Consider the following 18791-nt stretch of genomic DNA (forward strand, 5'->3'; position numbering starts at 1 on the left):
GTGATATCAATGTCATTTCTCATGAATGCCATGACGCCCGCTAAATCGCAAAGAAAGATATGTGGAGATGGGTCCATGCCTCATCTAGCTGCCATCCAAGTTGGTGTTCCGCTTCACGTTCATCACCCAGCGCATCTGGTTCACGACTTGATCCATTTCAACGCTGAGCTTCCGCGTCTTCTCGTTCTCCTCTCTCGCCTCCCTTTCAAGCTCCTGGAATCGCTCTTGTTTCTCTTGTTGCAGCTCCTCCCACTTTGTCACCAGCTCCGCTTGCAGCTTTCTCGTGCGTTCCAGTTCCTGTCGCATCTGATCCGATACCACGTCCATCTTGGACAAGCGCCTGCGGTCTTCTTCTTTCTCTTGCTGCAACTGCAGCACTTCCGTCCGGATACCTTCTACGCGAGCTTTGTATTGCTGATTCAATTGTCTGTGACTGTTCTCCAGGATCTCTGTATGAAGTTGAGCATGTTTCGTCTGCTCCGCCATCATCTGCAGATCCCTTCGCTTCTCCTCGACCGCTTCATCTCTTTCCGCAGTACTTCGCTGAGCCATATCCTCGAAGGCCTTGCTTCGTTCTCTCTCTTTTGCCAAGTCTGCTTTCAATTCCTGTATGATTCTTTCTCGTCTGGATAATAATCCGGAGTCAACGTCTCTGAGATGGCTCAAATTGTCATTCTCGGCCTGAATGGATTCCATTCGAGGCTTGAACATCTGAACACTTCGTTGCAATTCCTCCGCTTTGATCACTTGCTCTTTAAGCTCACGCTTGAGACGATCATTGTCAGCCATGAGCTTCTCAATCACACGTCCTGACTTCCCGCCAGTCGTGGCATGGCCAACGGCGGAGCTCCATTGGCTGGTGTCCGTCGATGGCGACCGTGGAGAGGGCGGCGCATTCTGGTTGTGCGTGTTCCCGTTGGTATGTGGTGAAGCATCACGATTCCGCGCCGGAAGACCACCACTCCCGCGCCGTGGGCCGCCTTGTTGCGAGGGTGTGAGCAGATTTCCGTTTCCCATGTTGCGCGTCTCCTCTGGGGAGCTGCTGAGCTGAGGAGAGCCATTCATGGCAGGCGATGCTGTGTGCTCAATGGCTCCGGCCGTGGGCGGCTACGCTGATGGCAGACGGACAACGACAGGGACTGCGGTGAATTCGGGCTGAGCCAGGCATGCACGCGCATGGGAGGAACAACTCAAGCGGCAGCATGTGGGCAGCGGCGACAATGGAGAAGTCGGCGTGGCAGGTGTGCATACGGTGTGACGGTGGACTGCCCGGTGGACCTGCATTAGTGAGAGATGGGTCGCGCGAGCGTTTGGCGAGGCCATTGCTACTATAATAATTTCCGTCGCAAGTCGTCTGGTTGCCCCGTGGACGCGATTGGACAAACAAAAAATAGCCACCATGACGTGAAAGGGACTTGCTCTGCACGCGGTGATCAATAGCGTGTGGCTGCAACATTGGTTCACTAGTCACTACTAGTAGAGCTTGTCCACGTGCAGTATTCTCTAAATAATCGCTGAGACACAAGGCTGCGAGCATGCTGTTCTCGCAATCATGATCATCCAGATGCTGCCTCATAGATTCCTTCCTCCTCACGCTTCAGCAGCGCCTGCCTGTTCCACCACGCCTGGCCTCCACTTTGCAAGGAGTTTCTTCGCCGCTGATCTCGCGTCGCTATTCTCCCTGTACATTTCCTCGGCACAATCAATGGCCATCTGCCGCACTGGCGGCCGAAACATGATCAGATATAGCAGCGCATTCGTGCTTATCAAGATCCGCTCTGGATCTTCGGCGATCTTCTTGACTCGATCAAAGATGGCTCGATTCACGGCGGGCACTTCGGAGAGCAGCCTAATAAGCACGCGTCCGTCTTTGACGTCGAAGTACGGCATCATCATGTCCAGTAAACGCAGCGTCCAATGCCAGTAATTCGGCAAGTCGTCTTCTTCGACGTCCTCACCGTCGTCCTGTCTTTGCTTCTGCAAAAGCTTCTCGGAATACCACTCTTCATTCAACCAGATGATGGCTGCATCAATGCGGGCTCGAAAATTCTCCATCACGTACGCGAGCAAAGCCGCTCGCAAAGCATGGTTTAGTGTACTTTGGTGGCCTTTCTTGATCAGCGTGCCATCGTAGTCCTCTGCTTTAACGATAGCTTGATCTCCCTCGAGGTCGAAGGAGGCTCGAGTGGCCAACCTTGTAGCCATCACTATCCATCCATCTCGATCATGGCCGATAGCTGCTGTCGTTGCAAGGCGATTAAGGCCATGTTGTGACAGGACCGGCTTGCCTTTGGTTCTAGCTTCCCTATCCAAGTCTGATAGTGTTGCGAAAACTCGTTGCACGGCCATGGAAGAGTACTCCTCCCTCTCCTGGCTCGATAGGGGTGGAGATGCAGGCAGAGTGAAGGGACCAATCGCCACGTCACCATCAGGCCCTTCCGGAGGAGCGTTATCGAGTCTGTTGGCCACTTGCTCACTTTCACCAGAAGGATATTCGTTTTTCGGGCGCTCATCGCTGGCCCCAACTGCTCCGGCTGGTGGTCCGTTGGGGTTGTCGCTAGCCTTGTTCAGGCTCAGCAAACGCGATCGCATGATGTTCACGGCCATTGACAGCTTATCATCCGGTATAGAAGGTATTAGCGCCTGAACAAGTTGTACCACGCTTTCACGTGGCACTCTTTCGACATGAAATGATGCGGCATTCTGGTTGGTGGTCAGTGTCCACAGCTGCGCTAGCGATATGGGACCGGCTGGTAAGGCCGCATAAGAAGGTGTCTGTTGTTGCAATATTGAGGTTCCATTCGTGGCGTCCTTGGTGAGCCTTTGGCGTTTAGCGTCGTCCAGACCATCTATCGGCTCGTCCGGCGCTGCTCGCTTGAGCTGTGGGTTTTCTGACAGCGCCGCATTGAGATTGTGTTTCAGCCGTTCATGGTGTTGCTGTAATCGGGGGCCGAACGGACCATTTGGGTTCCTCTTGATGCAATTGAGGACAAAAGACATAGCTGTTCGCGTCATGCTCTTGAACGAGAGCTTATCTTTGATGCTCACGCTCGGTGGAGTCGGCGGAATGAAAGCGAGAATCGCAGAGAGAATCTTGCTTGATATGCTCGCACGTCGATGCACCAAATTGGAGAGCGCATTGAGCGTGGCAGTAATGATGAGTGGATCACTTGAGTTGTCCTGGAGCACACCAAGAAGTCTATCCAGAAGTCCCGATGCTTCTGCCTCCAGGTTGGCGGGCGGAATCACAGGATGATCTCTTGGGACCAATGCTAGACTGATCTCATTGTTTTCTGGCCGCCGTGGATCTGCTATCATGCCCGGTGTCTGGGTCTGCACCACGGCAGCGACAAACTTGATACAACATATGCGCACTCCGGGCGGCGCAGTGTCCATTCTGCGCAGTATGCTGCTTTTAATCGCGGCTACCTTGCCCCATGTGTCGCTGTCGGCCGTATTGCTGACCGTGTGTCTGAAAACGTGCGGGTATATGCTCGCGGCGCATTGCACAGCACTCTTCACAACACTCTTGTCCTCATCTTCGCCCATCAACTCTCTCCTGTTCAGATAGCCCTTCAGCGTGTCAAGCACGCCCAAGGACATCTGCTGTTTCTCGTCCGGTGTTACCGCCTGGGACGCGAACGTCTCCGCCAGAAAGTCTGCGCCCCATCTCCGCAACTCGAGGGGTGCTGAGCTCTGCGAGATGATCGGAATGATCCCTGGTATCACTTTGGGGTATAGCGTGTGATCTTTGAGGCTGATCTCGCGCGCAGAATTGAGCTGTTGCAGCATCTGCGACGATGCCGCTGGCGGCGATGCCATCGCGCCCGCAGGTATCCACAACTCAGCGCAGTAACGGCTGGGTGAGGTAGATCACGACGGCGAAGAAAGCAGCGAAGCAGCTATGTAACTACAGTGACCAGCGCGTGTCGCAAAGCTGCCGCGTGCAGCGCATTGCTGCTCAAGCCAGAGATGAATGTGTAGTCGGCGCGTCCTGTTGGGCTGAGGCGTCGAGTGGAGTGCGTGGTCGATGATGTTGTCCGGTAGGCTCTGTTGTCATTCTGAAGATGGAACAAAGTGTGGATCGGCGCTGGAGCAGAGGTTCACATCTCGCGTCGCGCGCCAAGGTTTCACCTGCGTTCACGTCACCACCAACATCAGCATCATGCCTCTGGGAAGGTAGCTATTCCGCGATGAGAAAACCCGCGGGTCATCTCAATTGCTAATACAGGGCAGATTACCGCAGTCCTCCTACTACGACAATCGCAATCGCCCCACTGCTGCGCTGTACCGGGCGCGGCAGCCGTACTTGATCAGAAATGCTGTAACCGGTCTCTGTATCTTCGGCTTTGTAGCTGGAGTGTGTGAGTCTCCCGCACAGCTCGATTGCAAGAGCGGATCTGATGCGCGATAGATACATGGACGATCAAGGCTATTGGACAAGACGACTTTTCTGATGTTCCGATCCCGGATGCGCCAGCGCAGCCAGCGGCGGCACCACATACGAGCACCGTGAAGAGCGCGGGGAAAGCATGAGCGAGCGGACAGATCATGCTCGAGAAGGGTAGTGGTCGACTCGATGTCAAGATGTTGGACAGATGCAAGGATCATCAAGAGTAGTCGCGACGCTTGGGATGCTCTACGCGGACTAAGAGAGACCAGGCTCATGCATGGTGCCGGCGATGGGATGTAAAAGGACACAAAGGGACGCACAGATGTACGAAAGTGTGCTCAGATGCAATGGCCCGGTTGCGGATAGGCTCTGAAAGGAGATGCAGAGAGCGATGCTCCTCCAACGCTGAAGCTGCGTCTTGCGGGAGGCAGTGCAGCAGCGATATTCGGTACACTATATACAGTGGCACAGAAGAAATCACTCATGCCGAACTGGCTGGGGTCGTACCAAAGGTGGTGTCCAACTACCTGAAATGCACCACCGGTTGTTCGACGGGAACTTTGTTCTCCTTCACTTGCTGGAGTTTCCTCTCATTCTCCTCCACTGCTTCTTTCTCATATTTCGCAATCAGCTCATCTAGATTCGCACTGCCATGGCCAGCGCGCACATTCCATGGCGAACTCGCGTTCACGATTCTAAGGAGCCCGAGTTAGCTTCTGCGGTCAAGTGAGATGTCTGCTAGACACAACGTACTCAGGATACTTCAAATCCACTGTCCTGGCCTGCTGGTTTGGCTCGTTGAGGAATAGTGCTCGGTCGGATGCTGCTTGCTGCATAGCTTGCGTGTGAAGATCATTGCGCTGGGCCCATTTCACAGCGTAGTCTGCGTATGTGTCCCGGATCAATCGTGTAAAGTATGGTTGCTCGCTACTGCTTTGCGCCGTGAGCTTATAGAGTGCCAATGACACTGGTAGCGCTGCGAGGGCGACAAAGAAGCCCGCCTGGGAATTCTAGTCAGCAGCCGCTCCTGCAATCCGTCCTGTGCCTATTCCGCGAGCTCTTTCATATCATATTTTTTCTCATCGCAAAATGACGGTGGAGACGTACGCCAAAGGACTCATTGTGGTTCGGGGGGTGCTTGTCGTGGGCAGCTTGTCCTTCAGACACGAGCTCCGGTCCGTGATGGTCGCCCGCGAAGCGACGTTGTCCTTGCTGAGCTGTGCGCGCGCGCAATTGCTGCCGCACAGGGCGTACAGCCGTCCGTCTGACAGGCTGCATCGTGCGTGGTGTTGGCTGTAATGTGGTGCCAGATTCGCGACCCAATGGTGGATGGTGGAGGTGAAGTAGGGTCGGCGCCGGCAGTAGCCGCTGCTGTTTGACCCACGACTTCTCGCGACGAGATCTTCGTGCAAGTCTTCTGTTCATTTCACTCTACGGAGGCTCATACATGGTGACTATATGGCATATGGTGACTGGTCAATTCGAATTATATCAAGTTCACGCTGCGATTGTCCGCTCAATCCAAAAGTCCCGACGTTTGGGTGATTTCAAGTCGTGCTGCTACCTCCTACCTCCTAGCCCTTCACAGCCACTGCTTTCATGGTGTCGACTGCCCTATCTCTCTGTGTTGGCGAAGCAATTGCAGCCAATTTTGTGCAGCCATCTCTGGCTGGCGCTATCGCACTATGCGACCCTGGAGGATCTTTTCACCAGTCCCGTTGCTGATACGCCTGCAAACACATCTTTTACGCTGCAGCGCAAATACGACACGCCGCATCCAGTGGCGTTGGTTGCACGCGAACCATGCACGGAAGAATCCCTCAAACCTTCCATCTCAAAACCTCGTCTTCATGCTGCACCAGGGACTCCAGTTCAAGTGCCGTTCATCGCGACGTCGCCAACGTCCCCGGTTTCACCCATCCACCACAATGTTGGACCCAGACCTGAATGCATCATGCTTCCCCTAACAAGATATGGGGGAATCCTGCTGGTGTTTTCCTCCTCTTCTTGGGAGTTTCTCAAAGCATCCGGTGAAGCGTCATGCCACTGCTCCTCTTCGATTCGAACCATGCAACTTTCGGCACTGTCGAAGAAGAACTCATTCTGACCTCCTTCGCCGTCCTCAGTCCGCCACACGAAGGCCATTGTGCCATTCTCATCCTTCTCCCACGTAGATCCTTCGAATAATGTCTCTGGTGGAACAAGCAAATCTTCATAGAAATCCAGCGAAAGGTATATGCCTTGCGGACTGGACTGAGTGATTGTCGCTCGCAAGATCTCACCCTTGAATGGGCGAAACACAACCAGTCGGAAGTCAACGTTGACGTTGACAATACCGGTGCCGTGCCCTATCAGGCCTTCGGAGGCGGATATGAGTGAGTGGAAACCGATGCACAAGCCGACTTTGTGAATGACCTTGTCTGCGTACTTCGTATTGATGAAGTCTTCAATAGCGCGGATGCTAGGCTTGTGAAATTCGTTCGGATGTATCTGCACAACATCGGCGAGCGTAATCTGTCGCGGTCAGCCGGACGCTTTGCAGGACCTCTGCAGTGCAGCTTATATGTACCAGAGTGAACATGATGGTAAGTTGACCTCTTCTTCCTCGATCCCGTGAGAAACAGTACGCTGCACACTCCGGCTTATGAGGAAGTCTACATGTGTCCTATTGCGAACAGCTTCGAGCCAGGCCATTTTCATGTGAACTCTTAGTCATCACTTCTCAGCGGGTGCGGCTCGGCTCGCTCATCAGGCCAATTACGAAGAAGCACCTTGGACCTTCGTCTACGAAATCCTTTAGCTTACCTTCACATATTGACCATTTCCGGTCGCAGCGGAGCGAAATATGAGCGGGTTTCAGTTTCCCCCTCCGCCGCCGCCGCCGCCCTCTAGTAGGCCAGACCAACATCAGGTAGGTCCACGCGGCCAACCCGAACCCAGAGGCAGAGGCCGGGGTAGGGGCCGTGGAACAAATGACCATGGCAGCAGAGGAAGAGGAGGCTACGGGCGTGGCAATGAACAACAGCGTCAGAGAGATCATCCTCATCGCTTCGCATCTTCCGGGGCTCCTTACGCTCTCGATCAGACGCAGCTTCCAGATCATCCCATCAACGGAAGTTCGACTGGCAATGCTAGCGACGCACAAGCCGCAGCGCCTTACCCAATTCCCCCAGGATCCTACATCAACCCAGCATTTGCAAACACTGCAAATAACCTTGGCGATGGATTCAACAGCAATGTAGCAGCTCGCGGACGGACGAATTGGCAGCAACCTGGCAAGCAAGGCCGCAATACTGGTTCTTACCCGAACACTGCTCAGCCGAACAATTTGTCAATCGGCTGTGGTTCACGTTCTACTCCGACGGCAGGAGTCCGTAAACGAAAATTGGACGCATTTCATCAGCAGTCAACTTCATCCCAGACGCGAGAGATCACAGGCGAGCCAACGAATCCGAGCGTACCCAGCTTCGGAGCACCAATACTTCCTGAGAGAAACTTTTCGTCGTCGAGACCCGAGAAGTATGATCTCACCAAAAGGGGTGCTCAGAAACAGAGTAATATATTAGGACTCACGCCACAGCACGTGGATCCCTTGTACTCCTCGGAAAGCGATGATGAGGAAGAGATAGCGGACGAAGAAGCCATCTTGGCCAAAGGTCTTGGGCCAGGTCTTACCTTTCATGACGCCAATGGAGAGATGAAAACGCTCAATTCAGCCGCTGATCTGCTAGCATGGCGAACTGCAAGACGAAAGAACTTCCCCACCAAGGACCGCATTACTGAAAAATATGCAGAGAAGCGGAGAATTGGAGCAGAGCGTCGGAGACTACTCACAGGAGCCAAAGAGAAGCTGGACGAGGCCATGGCGGGCTACTCCATCACGAACAGCAGAGCGACCACGACCGCTGTTCATGACCCTGCTGTGGCTCAAGGCGTTCCTATATCACACAGCTACGGGCATCTACTTGCGGACACAGATTCCAAAGATGCCGAAACTGAGTTCCCGCAGAGCTCAAGCGAAGCACGCTCGGCGAATGCCCCGCCTGCTTCAAGCCCATCCAAGCTGCATCATGCAATTCTAGGGAACCGAACGACTCAGAGGGTGGGGGGACTGGCCGCCGAGACACCAGGTCCGCAGCCTGCGCATGACCCGGGTGCCGAAGTCGAGCCCTCCTCGAAACCAATCAAAGCCAACTCTTCTCCACTGGTGTCAGACGCAGAGCTCAGTGACGATGAGCCTCCAGAAGAGATTGCAATCAAGCGCCAGCCTCCTTCCGACACAGCATCCATTCTGTGTAGATTCTTTACTGCGAGCGGATATTGCAGAGACGGCTCTGACTGTCGTTTTAAGCATGAGATTTCGAAACGAGGCGGATACAAGTCGAATGATGCAACATTGATTACGCAAAGGAGAGATCCCTATGCGCCGCTGCTTGATACTCCCGACCACAGCCACAAGAAGAGTTTGCATCAACGCCTACTCGAGCGAGAACAGCAAGATGAAGATAAGATCGCATTGCAGGTCATCAAATACCTGGGCAGCATGGACTTCTTTGCCGCAGACAGCTTGACAAAGTAATGGCAAGTAATGGAATCGCTTTCGTCCAACACAGATGGAGAGGGCTTTCTCTGTGTCGCTGTACAAAACGACCCGCGTCTTGTGTCCACTACAGAGACTCTGCGCGATGTGATTTGCAGCTTGCGGAAATTCGGCCAGGTTCAAGGCGCATAAGTTCGGCTTTGAGAAAGAGACGTGCAAATCGTGTAACATATTCCTTCGTTGAGCTCGTCATATATATCAACAGGTCCGTGAGGACTGCGCTAAATCTAATCGAAACCCTGTCCCGCCTTTGCAATACAAACATGTTCCCATTTTACCCAGCCCAACTGCCGATGTTCCGAAATAATAATGACGATGGTGATGCGAATCGATTCGTGTCTGAGCATAACCAGCATGCTACTGTTGACCGCAGATGGTGAGCATCGTGCGCACCGTGCCTTCTTCAACGTTCACGTCCCCTAGGTAGCCAAGTCTGCCTTGACCGACTGCAGCCAGTGCAGTGGGTGTCTGTGTCTTGTCCTCAATGGGTGAAGGCGGGCAGACAGAAGATTGAACATAGGCGGTGGCGGCTGGCAGATAGATGGCATGCCTGGGGTCGACATCCCGCAGGTGGACAGCTTGTTGACTGTAGCGTGGCTTGAGGTCACTTGTGTCGATACCAGCAGTGACGCGGTTGAGGTCGTGTTCCGTGCGATGGTAATCGCCACTGCGCCAGTACAAGCCAAAGGAGGAGAAGAACTTCTCGACATCCAGCCTGGGGGCGGCAGCGGCGAAGTGGCAGCACAGGATCAAGGTGCCACCGCGTTGGACGAAGACCCTCGCTTCATCTCGCAGCACAAAGTCGTCGGACTCGGCGAGAGCCTGATCAGTTGCGAGGACGATTGAATGCCAGCCGTTGCGGAACAGATGGCTCGCTTGCGTTCTGTTGGTGATCACGTCGACCTGGAAGCGGGCCGAAAGTTCGCGCAGAAGCAGTGCGTATTGCTCGTCGAAGTACGGATGCTTCTGCAACTGCAGCAGGGCCACTCTTGGCCTGGTGTCGACTTGCGGCTTGGTGGCAACTCTAGGAGGGCGTGCGGGCCCGTAGAAAGGACGTGGAGTTTGTGCGGAATAGACGGCAGCTCGCGATGGCATGTTGAATCGATGACAGCAATGGCGGAGGGAGTATTAGAGGAATATGGACTGACATGGCGGGCTATGAGGAGTGCGGTGCGTGTGCAGATATACAGCGTGGATGAAGAGCGGTGAGTGACACCGCATTGAGAGACAAGGACCCAGGATCTTGGGGGAGGAACAGGGCAACGCGACGACGCGATGCGAACTCGAGGGCGCTGGGAGACTCATCGCATCGCCAGACCGAAAGCGCGTGGATGCGCTGCGCGAGAGGGCCGGGTGGTGCAGCGCTGGAGGTGCGCGGTGGTCTCGTGCAACACGCGCGGTAGTACAGCACGCTTGCGTCGCTTACCTCGTTATTGACGCCTCGCAGCGGCGGAGACATCCCTTGTTTCGCGGGCGGGCAGCACGGTCGTGCAGTGCCAGTGCCAGTGCAGTGCCAGCATCAGCATCAGCATCTGCGACAAAGTGACGGGTCGCGCGTTGCGTTGAACACCGCGGCGCATCGTCATTAGCGATCAGGAGGCAGTCGCATCCAGTGCGGTGCAGCAGCAGCACCACTCCAGTCGTCCAGCTGTTCTCAGTCCTGAGCTAGCTCTATCTAGTGTGTCGCCGCCAAGAGTCCCGGCCGAACCCTGGCTGGAATACTACTTGCCCTCCGCGCCTTGGAAACATCTCAACATTGTCCACCGCCGCCGACACCGCCCTCGCAGGACCGAGCGTCGCATCTTAGCACATCACAGGTGAGTGTCCCGTCGCCCCGCCGCCCGCCGCGCGCCGCCGCTGCGCCCGCTGTCATCGGTCGCCCGTCCGTTGCGCTGGCGTAAATTCGGCGCCCGCCAAACGTCAGCCAGCAGCTGGCGAAAGAACACCTGTATACCACCGTCAAGGCAGTCGCATTCCGCCACGGCGCCGTCAGCTCCTCAAAACCACCCTCGCCTGTCCTCCGACGCTCTCTGCTGACCACTACCGCGCGCAGCCACGAGTCTTAAACCTCGCACACTACCGTCCGGCAAACTTCTCCGCCCCCTCCCATAATACCATCACACACACACCGCCACCATGGGTCTCACATTCTCGAAGCTGTTCGATCGCCTCTGGGGCAAGAAGGAGATGAGAATTTTGATGGTGGGATTGGACGCTGCCGGAAAGACCACCATCTTGTACAAGCTGAAGCTCGGCGAGATTGTCACCACCATCCCAACCATTGGTATGTACCGCCAGACAGACCGCCTTGCATCGCCGGCGCCAGCAGCACTGACAGTTCTGGTGTGCAGGCTTCAACGTTGAGACAGTCGAGTACAAGAACATTCAGTTCACGGTCTGGGATGTCGGTGGACAGGACAAGATCCGTCCACTCTGGAGACATTACTTCCAGAACACTCAGGGTATCATCTTCGTCGTCGACAGCAACGATCGCGATCGTGTTGTTGAGGCACGAGAGGAGCTGCAGCGCATGCTCAACGAGGACGAGCTCCGTGACGCCCTTCTCCTGGTCTTCGCCAACAAGCAGGATCTGCCCAACGCCATGAACGCTGCAGAAATCACAGACAAGCTCGGACTGCACAGCTTGAGACAACGCGCTTGGGTACGTATCGCTCGTTAGGTTGGGGCCTCGGCACTGGACAACACGCTGACTGTGCGACCTGTAGTACATCCAATCGACTTGCGCCACATCTGGTGACGGTCTCTACGAAGGTCTCGAATGGCTGAGCAACTCGCTGCGCAAGGCCGGCCACAACTAGACGACGAAGCGGCTCCATGCGTCCATGACAAGCATGAAAGCAGAAGAGGCACATGGACCGACTCGATTCCCATGCTCACGCCTCTATGTTGAACTCGAGTTTGCGGCAGCAGGACAAGCAGAGAATGACTAGGGCAGGCGAGGGCGCAGGGAGGATTTGACACCAGATTATCTTGTTGCCTTGCCATAGCTAGCATACTGGTCTCGTGCCTCATTTCTCCCGCGTATACCACAAGCAAGGAATGAATCTGCGTGGCTGCACGCGCTGGTGGGGGTCTTTGCAAGGCGTTTTTGTCTTAGGTCTTGGGGGAGTTGCGCACGATGTAGAATCGAGCAAGAAAGTCTCGTCTTTACTTCACTTACACATTTTTGTCGTCTCTGAGTCCCGAGTGGCATGCCCCCACCGCTGCACGTGCCCTTGTTCCTGTGTGAGGTCCGCAGAGATGCTGGAGCTCGCGTCAAGTCAGCCGGCTGGCTTTCTTGGCACCCGACATAGACTGGATATTCTTCGAGAACATCTGCTGTCGGACAAACAACCCCACCGAGTCCGCCGCAGCTCGCATGCTTCGATAACACCCACACACCTGCGCTCGCGAACAGTGCACGACGCACGACCATGTCCCAACCACTCCCGTCGAAGGAGCAGACGCTCTTTCGGCACCTGGTTCAGAACTATGAATCGAAGCAATACAAGAAAGGCCTCAAGGCCGCCGAGCAGATCCTCAAGAAGCATCCGACCCATGGCGACACGCAGGCAATGAAGGCGCTGATTCTGAACAATCAGGCCAAGTCGGACGAGGCGTTTGAGCTGTGTAAGCTTGCGCTCAAAAATGCCATGCGCTCGCATGTCTGCTGGCACGTCTACGGACTGCTATGGAGGAGTGTGAAGAACTATGAAGAGGCGATCAAGGCATATCGCTTTGCTCTGCGGCTGGACCCCGACAGCGTCCAGATCCAGAGAGACTTGGCCCTGCTCCAAGTGCAGATGCGAGACTACCCAGGCTTCGTCCAGAGCCGCAACCAGATGCTTCAAGCAAAGCCAGGCTTCCGGCAGAATTGGACCGCTTTGGCAGTAGCACTGCACCTGAATGGGGAATTGGACAAAGCTGAAGATGTGCTACAAAAGTACGAGGAGACTCTGAAACAACCTCCACCAAAGAGCGACATGGAACATGCGGAAGCTCTGCTGTACAAGAACTCGATCATTGCCGAGCGCGGTGAGTATCAACGGGCACTCGAGCATCTCGAATCAATACAAAAAACGGCGTTGGACAGAACAGCGGTCATGGAGGCCAAGGCAGACTACCTGCTTAAGCTCGACCGAAGAGAGGATGCGGAGAAGGCCTACCGAGCGCTACTGCACCGAAATGTCGAAAAGCGAGCATACTATCAGGGCCTCGAGAAGGCACTGGCACTCGACCGATCGAAGCCTGAGGACCAAGAGAAACTGCTCGCCGTCTACCAGAGCTTTGCGGACAAAAGCCCAAGGATCGATGCTGCACGACGAATTCCGTTGGACTTCCTACAAGGGGATAGTTTCCGACAACACGCCGACGCCTATCTGAGGAGATCGTTTCAAAAGGGTGTCCCGAGTACATTTGCAAACGTCAAACAATTATATGCTGATGTGGAGAAGCGCAATACGATCCAGACTCTCGTGGAGGGATATGCTCAAGAAGAGGTGCAAACAAATGGTGGCGCTGAGCAGCATGAGGCCAACGGCAATGTCAACGGAACGTCAAAGTCCAGCCCTGCCGATCGCGCTCGAATGTGGTCGCTGAGCGTCAACTACTTCCTCGCACAGCATTACAACTACCACTTGTCTCGCGACCTCACGAAAGCGCAACAGTATATTGACAAAGCCGTATCGATCAACACACAATCCAATGACTATACGTACCAGATGACTCGCGCGCGCATACTGAAGAACTTGGGCGATCGAGAAGCGGCTTCCAAGGCAATGAACACAGCACGAGAGATGGATCTCAGAGATCGATACATCAATACTAAATGCGCAAAGTATCAGCTGCGTAACGATGAGAATCAAGCCGCGATCGATACCATGGGTCTGTTTACACGAAAGGAGGCTGTTGGCGGCCCTCTAGGTGATCTCCTCGACATGCAATGCGTCTGGTACATCACTGAAGACGGAGAGTCTTATCTCCGACAAGGGAAATTGGCACTCGCACTCAAACGATTCAAGGCTGTTTACGATATCTTCGAGGTGTGGAACGAGGACCAATTCGATTTCCACACGTTCTCGCTACGGAAAGGCATGATCCGCTCATATGTAGAGATGATTCGGTGGGAGGACAAGCTACGTGAACATCCCTTCTTCACACGCGCTGCCTTGTCTGCAATCAAGATCTATTGCATGTTATTCGATCGCCCAGAGTTGGCCAAGGGCGGCGATCCGAACGGAACTGCCCAAAGCGAGGCGGACAGGAAAAAAGCAGCAAAGAAGGCGAAGAAGGAGGCCGAGAGAGCTGAAGCAGAGAAGAAGGCCGCCGCTGCGAAGAAACCAGTGCCCAAGGGCGAAGACGAGGAAGCAGCGAGGAAAGAAGACAAGGACCCACAAGGCGTTGAACTGCTCAAGCAAGCCGGCGAGAAGCCACTCGAGGAAGCCATGAAATATGTCACACCTCTGCTCGAACTTAGTCCGCAGAGCCTGGATGCACAGTTGGCAGGGTTTGAGGTGTACATTCGGAGACGTAAGTACTCATGCGACTTTATTCGGACTAAAGAAAGACGTGCTAACATATTTTCAAACAGAGAAGTACCTTCCTGCTCTGAAATGCCTGCTCGCCATCCAATCCGCCAACCCCGCGCACCCACAAAAAGAAGACCTGGCGAAGCGCCTTAGGACCGCAATCGACCAGGCCGGAGAGCCACTACCCAAGCCCGCTCAGCAGGCCATGGAAGAGCTGTTCCTGAACGCTGCATGATGATCAAGGACATGCAGTGAACGTGTGATCTGTACAGTAGAGCTCCTGAGAAAGCTCTCAAGGAGCGTGCATCCGATACGTGATCTTGCTCGCGCATCACCCGTGCTAGACGTCGAATCGCGATGATCACGGAAGATGAGAAAGACACCGGAGGGCAGAAGAGCAAATTAGAATAAGTTCGTGTGCTCGTAGACTAGCGTGGCGTCTCCGAGGTCGGGCCCTATACTTCACTTAGGCTCATGTTGGCCGCAATGAAAGCTCTTGATGACCTGAGAGAACTGGAAATTCACCCTCGTGTACCACCGTCGATATTCATCGCAGCGTCGTAGCAAAAGATGCGGCCATCCGCATCATGTGTTCAGGTCGCACCTCGTGCTTTGATGGTTCCATTTCCCACTACATCTCCATCGCTCCAGCAGACGTGGATGGCTCGTCGTCGAATAGCCCTTCGATTCTGAAAGGCTCGGCAAGCTGCGTGACGATCTGCACTTCGCCCTTGGACGTCGCAGCAGAAGCTTTTTGTTGCTTCTGTTGCTGAAGGGCCGGCAGTTTCAATCTCTGTTCCTGAAGATCGCTGAGAACCGTTAAGGCCGCTGCATGGAGATTCGGTACGCCGCCACGACTCAACCGACCTCTCTTCCTGGCCACATCAACCAAAAATCTAGTCGTGGCGTCGCTACCTGCGGTGACGAGCGGCGGCAACTGGTAGTATTCGAGTAGCTGTTGTATCCCGTCTGGTGTCTTTTGCAGTCTCGCAAGAAGTCTGTTCACAGGCTTGATCGGGTCGTCGAGCACTTGCTTCGGAAGTTTCTTCTTCGGTGCATCTGCTGATGTCGGCGCGGCTTTTGGTGCGATTCTCATCTCTTCGTCTGCACCATCGTCCTCCTCGTCTTCGTCGTCGTCCTCTTTGGAATATGCCTGCGCGCGTTGAGACGCCGAAGCGACCAACGCAGCCATGGGGTTGACGTCTTCTCTTTCATCCATTTCCTCGTCATCGTCCTCCTCATCCTCGGAGACCTCGAGATCACCATCGACCGGTTTCGTTGTCGCATCGACCGACCGCCCTTCTCTCTGTGCTCTTGCAACGTCTCGCCGACGCTCTTTCTCCTCTTCTTTATTTCGCTTACTCTCCTCAATCTCTGCGAGAATTTTGTCCTTGTACGGGAACAGGTTCGGAATGCCAGGGTCCTTCTTCAGTCGTGACCGCCATTGTGGGTTCTTCTTCGCCTCCTTGCGCTCTTTGCGTTGTTTGTTCGCTGAGGCTTTCTGAATCTTGTGCCTCAGGCGCACTGGCACTCGCTTAGATTGTGGTTTGCCGACCTTCATGCTGACGGTTCTGTATGTGATTTGGTTGGTGTTAGCAACTTGAGGCCTCGAACAGCGAGACTTTTTTGGTGGCTTGGTCGGAGCGTCGGCACCTGGAAGCCAATGCTACTTTCAGCCAAGCCGAGCTGCCCCCTGCGCGGGGCACCTGCCTTACAAAGAGTAGGCGTAAGAAAGACTTGAGATTCAACATGCTCTTCATCGTAAAACGTTTCATCGTGACGCTGGGCTACATATCGACTTCGCATTATGGCGCCTTCTCGGAATGTGTAGATCACCATGCACCTATGGCATTTCGAGACCGCCAACTGCACCGTAGCGCGTCCCCTTCTAAGATAAATTGCTGGTAAGAACAGCTCATGACACACCAACATTCATCCCTTGCCAATCTTCCAGCTCCGCTACAATGTCTGGTAGCATAGCTTCCACATCTTCCTCTCGAACGCCAAGTGCTCCGGTAATGAGTCTCCTGTACTCTGTTTGCTTGTTGTTCATGCCCGCGTTCGAAAGAGCCTGTACGATGGCCGTGAAGAGCGTCTTTCGTTTCTCTACAAGCTCGTACAGCTCTTGCACAAGTGGTAACTTTTGACTGACAAGTTCCTCTTCGTCTTCGAGCATCATGTCATCAGCAGGAGAGTCTGACTGCGCCTGTTCCTCTTGATTCAAGATTTGCTTTAGCTCGGCATCCTCATCTTCTCTCATCAGGGCTTCGTATTCTTGCATGAGCAAGGCTAGCTTCTGAGATAAGGCGTCGTCATCATCGGCCCCGTCGCCTTCTTGTTCGAGCTCTTTCGCGGTGAGCTCTTCCAGCTGCCGATGTAGAAGTTCAATCTGCGCTGAACGTTCTGCAGCAACCCTCTCCGCTTCAATTCTCTCCATTTCTTTCTCTTCAATTTCTGACTCAAGATGTGCGGCGAGCTGGTCGGCTTTGCTTTTCAGCGCTGGTACGATTGCTGACGTTAGCGAAAGAGCGGCTTCAGACTTATACAAGCTGTTATCTGATGATTGCGAAGCTTGAGCAAAGCCGGCCAAAGCTGGGTCGATCGCCATGCTGCCATTCATGCCATTCAGATGCGATCGCACCGGACCACCAATGAACGTGCTGCCTCGTGTGTCAGCCTGAAAAGGGGACGAAGACAGCTGACGGTGATTGTTCCGCTCCTGTCGCCGACGATTCAACTGGACAATTAGAGAGTCTGCAGTTTCCCCCATTGAGTTGGGTATCCCAACAGCCGCATTGCGACCTATCAGGCTTCTCACACATTTTCGCGCACCGTTGCGGGCTGCGATCGTGATTGCAGTATCCCCATTATGATCCTGTGTGTTCAAGATGCGCTCGATATTGTCTGGACTCATGATCTCGGGCATCTTGTTGAGAATGCAGTCCATATAATACCTTGCGCATTGGTATTTGCTCTTCCGTTCCGTGATGTTGGCGATATGGTGGAATACGGTCTGGCCCCACCATTCTTGCATGTTTACTGTACGGATCAGTAAGCCAGCAAGCTTATCCATATTTTGGCGGTCATAGTTGTTGGTGAAAAGCACAGCCCGCATCAGCGGTGTCTCGCCATTCTTTGATTGCACATCCACGGCCGCCTGTCTCCGGATAAGGTCCTTAACCACTTCGAGGTCGCCCATGGCAGCAGCCCAATGCAGTGCCGTGTGGCCTTTGTCGTCAATGGGTCGATTGAGGTCTGCTCCTTGGGGCGGCGAAGGAGCTAGCGGCAGCTGGTCCAGTGGGCTGTCCATAAGCATAAAGTAATCCAGCAGCTCATCGGCCCACAATTGATGTTCCTTGTCAGCTTGGGTCATCTCCTCGACTCTGCGCCGCTTGCGGTCTCCTCCCGTGTATTGTGGATCGTAATCATCGAAGGCTTCAGAAACAACAGTGACATCGTCTGGCGTTTCACCGCCTTGCATGCTCATCTGGTCGTAATCGTGCATGCCTGCATAGCCTGCGCTTCGTTTCGTCGGCGGGTTCATTGGCGATTCGCTCACTTTCTTGGCAGGTGCTCGCCTGGAGTTTGGGGGCGCTCTCGGGGCTCTGGGCTTCGATGAAGCAGCTGTAGCATGTTTTGGCGCCGGCGGTGGACTTCTATCACCGGGGACGAAGTCAAAGATGGGTCTCAGCTTCTCAAGCACACCGTTCTTTTGTGCAAGTTCCCGGCCGTCTGGCAAAGGAATCCATGTTCCTGCGCACACAGTCTCTGATCAGCAAGCATGACCTCTTTGGGCAGCCTTTGCTCGTCGCATACCCTGGTATTTGCCATAGCCTCCCTGCACCTTTTCGTGGACGCCCTTCTGCACTTCGCGCTCGAGAATGCGTGTTCGCGCAGGCTTGTCGTAGTCGGCGACTTTGAGGATGTGCGTCGCATTGATCCAGTCGTCGGAGCGCCGGCGCATAATATGATTGCCCGCGACATTGTACTCGTACACGGGCACCTGGACAGCGAGGTTAGCGGCGCAGCACACGGAGGGCGGGGCGGGAGGGCAGCGCGCACATTGCTGTAGGTCGCGCTGTAGATCTTCTTGTCGTCGGGAGCCATGGTGGGCGGCGTGCGAGCAGCTGCGGTTGCGCAGCCGGCGTTGCGGGTCTGCTCTGCAGTCTGCGGTTATGCGAGTGGTCTGTGTGTCGTGAAGTGCTTGCGTCGAGACGCGTCGGCTGCGCAAGTCGCGTTGGCTTCGGCGCCAAGACTTTCCGAAGAGCGG

General features: G+C 54.6%; 10 protein-coding genes across 10 annotated transcripts; 3 read left to right on the forward strand and 7 right to left on the reverse strand.

Moving 5' to 3' along the window:
- Positions 1–84: 84 nt before the first annotated feature.
- CKM354_000348500 (uncharacterized protein) lies at positions 85–1065 on the reverse strand (the record flags this gene model as incomplete). Its single annotated transcript, XM_044798685.1, has 1 exon — positions 85–1065. One exon carries the CDS (start codon positions 1063–1065, stop codon positions 85–87), a length of 981 nt encoding a protein of 326 aa, XP_044654620.1.
- Positions 1066–1590: 525 nt separating this feature from the next.
- On the reverse strand, positions 1591–3822 carry CKM354_000348600 (RNA-processing protein PTA1; the record flags this gene model as incomplete). Its single annotated transcript, XM_044798686.1, has 1 exon — positions 1591–3822. One exon carries the CDS (start codon positions 3820–3822, stop codon positions 1591–1593), a length of 2232 nt encoding a protein of 743 aa, XP_044654621.1.
- A 1094-nt stretch (positions 3823–4916) lies between these two features.
- On the reverse strand, positions 4917–5671 carry CKM354_000348700 (uncharacterized protein; the record flags this gene model as incomplete). Its single annotated transcript, XM_044798687.1, has 3 exons — positions 4917–5088; positions 5147–5394; positions 5501–5671. 3 exons carry the CDS (start codon positions 5669–5671, stop codon positions 4917–4919), a joined length of 591 nt encoding a protein of 196 aa, XP_044654622.1.
- Positions 5672–6265: 594 nt separating this feature from the next.
- On the reverse strand, positions 6266–6974 carry CKM354_000348800 (DNA-directed RNA polymerase III subunit RPC25; the record flags this gene model as incomplete). Its single annotated transcript, XM_044798688.1, has 2 exons — positions 6266–6907; positions 6963–6974. The coding sequence occupies 2 exons, from the start codon at positions 6972–6974 to the stop codon at positions 6266–6268; spliced, it is 654 nt and encodes a 217-aa protein (XP_044654623.1).
- Positions 6975–7238: 264 nt separating this feature from the next.
- Positions 7239–8972, forward strand: CKM354_000348900 (uncharacterized protein; the record flags this gene model as incomplete). Its single annotated transcript, XM_044798689.1, has 1 exon — positions 7239–8972. The coding sequence occupies one exon, from the start codon at positions 7239–7241 to the stop codon at positions 8970–8972; it is 1734 nt and encodes a 577-aa protein (XP_044654624.1).
- A 378-nt stretch (positions 8973–9350) lies between these two features.
- Positions 9351–10088, reverse strand: CKM354_000349000 (uncharacterized protein; the record flags this gene model as incomplete). Its single annotated transcript, XM_044798690.1, has 1 exon — positions 9351–10088. The coding sequence occupies one exon, from the start codon at positions 10086–10088 to the stop codon at positions 9351–9353; it is 738 nt and encodes a 245-aa protein (XP_044654625.1).
- Positions 10089–11129: 1041 nt separating this feature from the next.
- CKM354_000349100 (uncharacterized protein) lies at positions 11130–11812 on the forward strand (the record flags this gene model as incomplete). Its single annotated transcript, XM_044798691.1, has 3 exons — positions 11130–11277; positions 11345–11655; positions 11720–11812. 3 exons carry the CDS (start codon positions 11130–11132, stop codon positions 11810–11812), a joined length of 552 nt encoding a protein of 183 aa, XP_044654626.1.
- Positions 11813–12427: 615 nt separating this feature from the next.
- On the forward strand, positions 12428–14756 carry CKM354_000349200 (peptide alpha-N-acetyltransferase complex A subunit NAT1; the record flags this gene model as incomplete). The annotated part of the gene is made up of 2 exons (XM_044798692.1): positions 12428–14522; positions 14584–14756. The coding sequence occupies 2 exons, from the start codon at positions 12428–12430 to the stop codon at positions 14754–14756; spliced, it is 2268 nt and encodes a 755-aa protein (XP_044654627.1).
- A 396-nt stretch (positions 14757–15152) lies between these two features.
- On the reverse strand, positions 15153–16082 carry CKM354_000349300 (RNA-binding GTPase NUG1; the record flags this gene model as incomplete). The annotated part of the gene is made up of 1 exon (XM_044798693.1): positions 15153–16082. The coding sequence occupies one exon, from the start codon at positions 16080–16082 to the stop codon at positions 15153–15155; it is 930 nt and encodes a 309-aa protein (XP_044654628.1).
- Positions 16083–16436: 354 nt separating this feature from the next.
- Positions 16437–18628, reverse strand: CKM354_000349400 (uncharacterized protein; the record flags this gene model as incomplete). Its single annotated transcript, XM_044798694.1, has 3 exons — positions 16437–18274; positions 18338–18524; positions 18584–18628. 3 exons carry the CDS (start codon positions 18626–18628, stop codon positions 16437–16439), a joined length of 2070 nt encoding a protein of 689 aa, XP_044654629.1.
- Positions 18629–18791: the final 163 nt, after the last annotated feature.

Source organism: Cercospora kikuchii, assembly GCF_019650295.1.
Source record: "Cercospora kikuchii DNA, contig_00002, whole genome shotgun sequence".
NCBI lineage: Eukaryota > Fungi > Ascomycota > Dothideomycetes > Mycosphaerellales > Mycosphaerellaceae > Cercospora > Cercospora kikuchii.